This window comes from Populus alba, chromosome 1 (assembly GCF_005239225.2).
Source record: "Populus alba chromosome 1, ASM523922v2, whole genome shotgun sequence".
Taxonomy (NCBI): Eukaryota; Viridiplantae; Streptophyta; class Magnoliopsida; order Malpighiales; family Salicaceae; genus Populus; species Populus alba.
Genome location: NC_133284.1, coordinates 42,085,607 through 42,094,854, shown reverse-complemented (window position 1 = coordinate 42,094,854; position 9,248 = coordinate 42,085,607). Strand labels below are relative to the sequence as shown.

The window sequence follows — 9,248 nt, the reverse complement described above, 5'->3', positions numbered from 1 at the left end:
AAATTATTAATGTTATTTTTTTTTATTTAGTCATCAAACTTTCATGACACGGATTCCGAGTTTGATGGGTTAACCTGGTTTGACGAGTTAACCCGGTTAATTTTAGGTTAACCCATTATTTTTTTTTCCTATTTAGTTATCAAATTTTTACGACACGAATTTAAGGTTTGACGGGTTAACCTGGTTTGAAGGGTTAACCTAGTTAATTCATATTTTTTTTTCTTCATTAGTTTTTTTTTTCTATTGGTTTTTTTTCTTTGTTTTTTTTTTTTTTTAATTAATCTATTTAATTATCACACTTTTATCATACGACCTTGCAACCAGACTCACGTCCAATGCTATTGGATCTGGTATTGCAATCAAACCCACTTAAATTTAGGTCATGCAAGTTTAATGTTATTATTAATATTATAGATGCTACTATTGGGTTAGGTGTTACAACCAAACCTAAGACTCTTGGGTATAATTTTATAGAAAAACCTAACACTTTTAGATCTTAACTTTTTTTTTTAAAATATAAAAAATAATTGACCCGCTGCATCGCGCGGGTCATTTAACTAGTATTAGGTATAAACCAGCTCAAAAGTGCTCATGATCTCGAAGGCCTGGCAACTAAGAGAGCATTTGGAGAATTTCTCAAGCAGCCATAGAATAGAGAAGGAGAGCTGATCTTTCTAATTACAGCTGGTGGCACCTTTCTGTCATACTGGTTTTTCCTCATCCCGGCTCCTCTCCCGTGAAAACGCTAGTGGCTCTGCACTAGGAAGAGCTGGTCTTTCTGCCTCGACGAAGAGGGGACGGGGAAAGCTAGAGGTGTGAACAGTGCACTATGCACAGACGCGGCAGAAAGGGAGAAGCAGATGGATATTGTTTTTGGCTAAACCACGTTTGAAATGTAAATTGTGATGGGTCCATATACAATAAATAATGTTTTATATTTTACCAAAATATGTTGTTCTTGTGATTTGTTTAAAACGCATAAGCAACTACGAAAATAAATACACTTCAATTTCATCTTTTTTTTTCTTTTTTTATATTTAAATTTCATATATTTTTATTAGTTTCATCTTTATATATATTTTTAACACTTATTCAAGTTATTGTTTGATTTATAATTTATCAAGTCAACTGAATCAAGTTGGGAATAATTTCTACATGATTTACTTTTAATTCGAGCTATATAAGGAATCATTTCTAGATTTTTTTTTCTTCTAGATTCATCTCTTTTTTTATAATTTTGTCTTTAGATTTTTTTACTAGTCAATTAAATTGATTTTAAACCGAACAAGTTGATTATATCATATTAGAATAACTCTCCCATGTTTTCATTTTAAATTTGAATTAAACAAGAAGTTGGATGGAAAGATTTTCCTATCAATTTCATTATCAAATATTTTTTACCAATTAATTATATTATTTTCAGGCTGGCCAAGTTATAACCTATAGATAATTTAATTTAACACTTAGAAAAGGAATCAAATCAGAAAATTTTGAGATTTAATATTTTTTGCTGTGCTTAAATAAGTTTTGATGTAACTCATAGCGTAAGGCAAACCTATAAATTGTTCTGAACTAATTCTTTATTTTCGATCCCCTTGCTAAATGTTTGCTGGCAAATACATTCGGACCTCATGATCCAACCCAGAATCGGCAGTCACAAGTCAGACGACGATGGTAGCATCTTTTCATTAATGACTTGTCCCTAAAACTGGACCATTGTTTATTTGTTGACACATTGTATTGTTTCTTGTTAGAATTAAAAAAAAAAATTGTTGTATTTATTTATTTTATAATAAATTAATATTATTGAAATAACTCTCACATATAAATCTTTATATCTATTTTTCGGTTCGATTAAAAGTATGTCGAATGGAAAATAGAATATTACATCTAAGGCCATGTTTGTTTCCTGAAAAGTAGTTTTTAGGAAACTATTTTTCAAACTTTTCTATGTTTGTTTGCCATTAAAAAAATTAGTTAACAGAAAACATTTTTCAGTAGAAAAAAAATTTAGCTTAGTTTTTAGGAAAGTAATTTCCTGAAAAATTTGGGAGGAAAAACATTTTCCGGAAATTATGAAAAATTTAGAAATATCATTATTTGCTGATTATATCAAATTTAATCATCAAACTTTTGATTGCTATATATATTTTATTTTAAATATTTATTTTTCAATTTCATCTCTTAAAATTTTATTTTTATATTAACTTTGATCCTTATTTTTATAATTTCTATTTGCTTTTTACTTATCATTTTTTATTGAATTTTTTTTATCTATCAAATTTGGTTCTCATTCTTTTGATTGTTACTTATTTTATTTGAAATAATTTATGAAATGTTGATTATTATTATTTTAATTTCTTCATCTTTCATTTTTTTTAATTTTTTAGATTTGATCTCTATTATTTTGATTATTATTTATTTTATTTGAGATAATTTATGAAATTATATTTTTTTTTTCAATTTCATTCTCATTCAACTTTTTAATTTGTAGAGATTTTTTTCCTCATTATTTTAATAAACTTAAGAAAAATAAAATATTAATAAGTTATTTTTCCAGCTCATTTTTCATGACATAACCAAACACTAGAAAGTGTTTTCCAAGTTATTTTCTATTACACTACCAAACATTGAAAAATATTTTCTCGGAATTCACTTTCCCCAGAATTCACATTACAAAAAAAAACTACTTTTTAGCAAACAAACAGGACCTAAATAAGACGTTTTTTCTATGTGAAAAATTGAAAAACACGATTTTCCAATTTCTCCACTTAAAGCTAAGTTTAGAAGATATTTTCTTATGTTCTCCAAGATTTTCCCATTATAATTTATGTATAGAAACATACATTTGTATTTTTGAGTGTTTGTTTTAATGGTTGAATTTATTTTTTAAAATATATTTTGTTTGAAAAAAATATTAAAATAATATAATTTTAGATTTTTTTTAATGATTTTAATGTACTAGTATAAAAAATAAATAAATAATTATCTTAATATGTTTTTAATAGAACTTTTTTTTTTTTAAAAAAAAAAAAGCACCCCACATCAAATTTCAACATTACAACTTGAGTCTTTTTTTTTTAAGATAAACATATTTTATTTATTTATTTATTTAATAAATATCAGCTTATAAGTTATATCTAAGTAGCCTAAATATCTTCATGGAGCTGATTTGGTTATTAAGGAGGTTGACTCCATTCATTGACTTTGTAGATTTAGATCTTTGTTTAAAGAATGTTTGGAATACAGGATAAATTGTGTTTTAAAAAAATTAAATTTTTTTTATTAAAAAATAATTTTTTTATATTTTGGATCGTTCTAATACATTGATCTCAAAAATAATTTTTAAAAAATAAAAAATAATTTTTTAATGTATTTTAAAATAAAAAAATTTTTTAAAAAAAAATTGCAACCACAATCCCAAATAAATCTGGTTTATCATTGAAAAAAAAAAACCTTTACTTAATAAAATATATTAAATTCTAGCTAGCAGATCCATGTACTATTTTTTATTCTTTCACTTGTAGTAAAAAAAAAAATTATGATAAAAGAACATTTTGGTGTTTTGATTAGTATTATACCACAATGAATGAGTTGGAGAAAATGATTTACTAATAAGTTTTTTACACTAAACTTCCCGTGCGCACGCGTATGTGTATATATATATATCAATTGATTGGTCTTCAAGTATGGATTTTAAAAACGATAATTGATTGGTTTTCTATTAAAAAAAATGACTATCATATATGTTTGTATGAAAATTTGCTTGCATATATTACTTGTTGAATTAGTTGATAAAAGAATAAAAACTTTATGAAGAATATAAATTACTTATACTATGTAGCAAAACTACACGAACAATTATAAAATTAATTAGGGTGATTAAAATTTTCATCTAGTTGGGATGTGAATTAATTTTAAAAAATTTATTTTTCACGATTTAAATTTTAAGTTTAGAATTAATTTTTGTAACTTGAAAAATATTAAGTTGATAATTTTTTAATAGTTTTAATGTGTTGATATAAAAAATAAATAAATAATTAAAAAAATTATTTTAATTTATTTTAAATAAAAAAAATTATTTTAGAAAATACTCTATATTATAATATCAAAGATGCGTCCAAAAATATCTTTTATCAGCTTCTGAAAAAATAAAATAATTGGATAGTAAAATGAACGGGAAAACAATTTTAAGGAATAATAAATGGGCCTATGAGCTTTAAAGCCAGCCCATTTCCCAACTCGATGCTTTGCTTTTTACGGGAGGGCATGGACATCCTTTTGATTTATAATTGACTAATGACTGCCTGTCCCTGTTTGTGTGTCAAGGCGCAAAATCTGTAATCTCCCAACTGTACCAGGTCCAGAAGCAAAGTTAGGCTCACAAAACCTTTCGTCTCTTGAAAATGAGTGCGTACAGAGCAGATGAAGATTACGACTATCTGTTCAAGTTGGTGTTAATTGGAGACTCAGGAGTTGGGAAATCGAATCTCTTATCTCGATTCACGAGAAACGAATTCAACCTGGAATCCAAATCCACTATTGGTGTCGAATTCGCTACTCGTAGCATCCGTGTTGATGACAAGATTGTCAAAGCCCAGATTTGGGACACTGCTGGTCAAGAAAGGTTCACTTTTTTATTCAACTTTTCTTTCATTTCAAATTCACAACTTACTATATACTTGAGATCTCTTTGGTTGCTACATACTTGGATTTTACTGGCTTTGAAATAATGGGATTTGTGTTTTGTAGCTGGGTTCAACTCTAAGCTAAAAGATTTTTAGTGTTTTTTGTACTAAAGGTTTGGATTTTTATTTTTTCAAAAGGGTATTTTTGGTTTTGTTGAAGAGAGGTGGATCTTTGATTTGGTATAGTTTGAATTAGGATCCGAGATATATAGCATAGACCCACTTTTAGTTTTTCTTTTCTGGTTATTCAATTGGGATTTTGTTCCAAGATCTTATTCTTTTTAATTGAGGCTTAAGAGGGTATGTATACTCAGTTATTTGAAACTCTACTTGCAAGTTGAAGATGAGTTCACAAGAGTTGTTATACTACGCTGATGCTTTTGATTCAGAACATGTCATGTCTCTCTCTAAGATCGGTGATATTTTGTTTCCACTCTTGTCTACGGTGATATTTTGTTTCCACTCTTGTCTAACGTATTTAAGGAAGATTGCATCAAATATGGAAGAAATGAAACGTTCAGCTTCTGATATATGTTGCCTATAGGAGGGTATTGAGTAACTGTGTGTAGGTATTAGCATATGAATGGACAACTTTAGCAATACGTTACTAACCAGTAGGCGTTCTACTTAGAGATCTTTTAACTGCGGGAAGATGCATTTTTTTGTCTCGCCATCATGCTCTGGATGAGTCTCGAGTTGAAGATAATGTTTAAAGATGTTATGGTGCAACTAATTAGTTTCTATTTTATTATTAAAGGATTTAAGATTCAAGATTGTTTGAGGTTAAGTATAGCAAGAAAGTCATTTGAAGGTACTTATTGGCTACTACCGAGGCAACTTGCTTCAAAATGTTAGGAGAGTAGCTTTTCCAGTTAAATAAGGTGGAAGTGTGTGTTATTCACAATACCGAAGTTGGCACGTGTTTGCATTTGGTGTAAAAGCAACGTCATTATTGCATCATATTAGCCAAGAGGCTTCAATGTCTTAGTGAGAAGCTGATTCGGTACTGAATAAAGACATATAGATGTGATGCAGTGAAATTGTTAGCTATATGAAGTTTCAAAATTCAAAGTATTTTTGCCTAGATGTCTGGGAAGTTTTTATTTTTTTCATACCCTTCAAAATACAAATTGGTATTTGGAATCCTGATGTTCCTTTGTCACGCGACCTTTTTTATTTTGGCATGATCTCTTTTGATCTGCATTCTTTACCCTCTTTTTGTTTGTTGTGGATTTTCTTGGATTGGGGGGTAGTAGTGACATTTATCACTTCCTCTAGGATTGGAGCTGCGAATCGCTCGAGAACTATGTCTTGAGCTTCCAAGCTCAAACAGTGCATTTGGTTCACTCACCTTCACCATCTGGTTGCTGAACTTTATAGAAGAAACAATAAAAATGAAATACAATGCGCATATTTTATTGTTAGTGTCATTTGGTGCTTGGGAAAGACAAGTTCTGCATTTATTTTTCTTGTTATCTTTGTCTTTATAACATTATAAGTTGAAATTAATAACAGTAAAAACAATGAGCTTACTTTCGTTGTTAATATCATCATGACTCTGAATCTCTGCATTCTGAAACTTAAAGTGATTGCTATCTTTATGCTTTACCATAGATACCGGGCAATCACAAGCGCATACTACCGAGGAGCTGTCGGTGCATTGCTTGTTTATGATGTCACTAGACATGTCACGTTTGAAAATGTGGAGAGATGGCTAAAGGAGCTGAGAGATCACACAGATGCTAATATTGTGATTATGTTTGTTGGTAACAAGGCAGACCTGCGTCATCTGCGTGCGGTTTCTACTGAAGATGCCAAGGCCTTTGCTGAGAGGGAGAACACATACTTTATGGAGACATCTGCTCTTGAGTCTCTGAATGTTGAAAATGCTTTCACTGAAGTGCTAACCCAAATATATCATGTGGTCAGCCGCAAAGCACTTGACATAGGAGATGATCCAGCAGCCTTGCCCAAAGGAGAAACCATCAATGTCAAGGATGATGTTTCAGCAGTCAAGAAAGTTGGTTGCTGCTCTGTTTAAACCCAAGTGAGAGGATGCAGTGGACAAATACTCCAATTCTCTGCCACCATGAACTCAAGACTTCCTCATTTCAAGTCACGGGCCCTCCCCAAATTTTGTCATTGTCACAGTCATAATGGGATGGACGCGAAGTTCTTAGAGTTTGTAGTCTGATGAAAATGTCTGCATCTTCCAGGTTTTTAATTTTTCATTTGATGACAGTTTCTTTATAGTTTCTCAAGGCTCGTATCTCATATGTCTTTAGTGATATAGCTTTTGTTGTATTTTATTGCTCCTAGCATAAGACATTGTTCCAGACAATTTTATTTCTGTACGTGATTGAATGATTTTTATGATACAAACTGATACTTCCTATAATTATATTTGTGTCCACACGATCAAGGAAATCTTGATATTCCAATCCAGTTTGTAATTGTTCAATGTTGGAACTTGATTACGAGACAATTAGTTCTGTCATGGTTCATATGAAAAAAGTTCTTTCCCACGGGTAAATCATGCATACGGTGCATGCAGCAGGGATTCTGATGACAAATGCCACACAAACCAGGTATATATGCATGGACTTGCGAACATATTGTTGCTACATGCAGTTGTGCCCACATAATTGTTGCTCGCAATGTTATGAAGCATCAGCCAAAACAGAAATTTGGAGAAGGCGGTGCAAAATAAGAGATCATCTTCCATTATATTATCATTGGGTGTAATAAGAAAAGAGACAGGGAATGTGTTTCGATCTCCTCTCATGTCAACAAGAAGAAGAAAGGAGGACGAAATCTTAAAAAAAAAAAAACACAAAACACAAACAAAAAACTAACCTCTTCCAATCGTCTCTATTTTCAAGCCTGAGACTTGTCCTTGCAGTGCTCACAAGACTTTCCGAAACAATGCATGAACTTCCTGAGACTCCTAAAAGTACAAGCCTTTTCCAACATCTCTTTCTTGAAATCCCTCGATCTATCCATGTCGGCACCTATGTCTTTCCCATCAACATCCTCAATTAAGCAATGCAATACATTTAGCTCATAGAGATATTTCAATTTCCCATCTAAGACCATAAACAAAGCCTTGCTTGACAAGGTAGAGTCAGAAAAGTCTAAAATCCTAAGTTTAGGGAAGCCTTCTACAATAGCCAACACTTCTTTCTCAGTAATCTTCCCATGAAATCCAAGCTCACTGATGTTGCAGCAAATAACCAATTGCGATATGATGTGCAAATGCAACCCTTTATCAGGAGATAATCGAGCATGAAAAACTTTAAGCTGCTTCCAATATAACAGGGGTATGTATATTGATGAAACCCTAGAAATTGTATCACAAGGCAGAACAACACATGAAACATTAGGCGTTTTTTCAGCTATGTAAATGGTAGCGAAGTAGCCAAAGATATGTTTACGTGGGAAATATATAGACACCCAGCCGTTGAACCGATTTATGGCCAGTCTGAGAAGATGGGTGAATCTCAACTGCTGTTCTTCTTCGTCGAGCTTGTCGAGCAAACGAAGGTCAAGTATGGAGTTTTTGAAGAGGGTGTCCAAGGTTACTGAAAGCCACGCATGACATACACGAGGAAGAAGAAACAACTGTTCATGGAGGCTTAGACATGAAAATATTAGAGATAATATGGAGAAGTTTAGGTCTTCCCATGATGGATTGCTGCTCCTGGTCTCCTTGTTTTTCTTCATGTGGGCGGCTTGTATTTAAATCTCTATGGCTGCTTGATTAATTAGGGTTTCGAGCTGGGGATAATTTGTGCTTGGTTGCTCTGGGTGATTATAAACTTATGTGCGCGCGTTTTGTGATGCATATCAGAAGATTTTAAGAGTTGCAATTTAGCATCTATTAGCAAGGGACGGGGTGTCGTCGAAGCCCCGGAGCTATGTGTGGCCTTCTTCTAGGGTCGGTAGGAATTTGAACCGGGGATAATAACATATTCATAAAATTAGAAATCGTGTACTTGGTCAATAAAATAACTAAAGAAATTTTAATTTAATAAGTTAAACTATTAAATAAAATCTCATAGGAAAAACGCGTATGTAAATAATTAAAGAATCTAAAAGGCGTGGGAAAGCACTGTAGCTTCCCACGCCTTTTAATTATATTTAATATAATAATAATAATAATAATAATTATTATTATTATTATTATTATATATATATATTTTTTTTCCTCTTCTGTAGCAGTTTTATTTTTCCATTTTTTTCTGCTTTTTTTTTTTTCTGTTTTTTTTTCTTTTGTTTTTTTTTTCTGGAGCTTTTTTTTTCCCACTTTTGTTTCTTCATTTTTTTTACATGTTTTTTTTTCTTTTTTTTTTTACTCAAAATTGACTTCTTTTTTTTATTTTTTTTTTTTTTCAAAATTATCTTTACTAATTTTTTTAAATATTGAGCTTTGAAAATTTAACTTTGTAGCTTTTTTCTTTAAAACATTGTAGATTGCTATAATGTTCTCATATATTGTTTTTTTTTTATGATTTATTTATTTTTTTTTTTTTCAAAATGATCTTTGTAGATTTTATTTTT

The 9,248-nt window shown here is 30.7% G+C and overlaps 1 protein-coding gene across 1 annotated transcript; it reads left to right on the top strand.

Moving 5' to 3' along the window:
* The first annotated feature begins 4,295 nt into the window (after positions 1-4,295).
* LOC118056916 (ras-related protein RABA1f) lies at positions 4,296-7,086 on the top strand. Its single transcript, XM_035069349.2, has 2 exons — positions 4,296-4,627; positions 6,303-7,086. The coding sequence occupies exons 1-2, from the start codon at positions 4,407-4,409 to the stop codon at positions 6,727-6,729; spliced, it is 648 nt and encodes a 215-aa protein (XP_034925240.1). The 5' UTR covers positions 4,296-4,406; the 3' UTR covers positions 6,730-7,086.
* Positions 7,087-9,248: the final 2,162 nt, after the last annotated feature.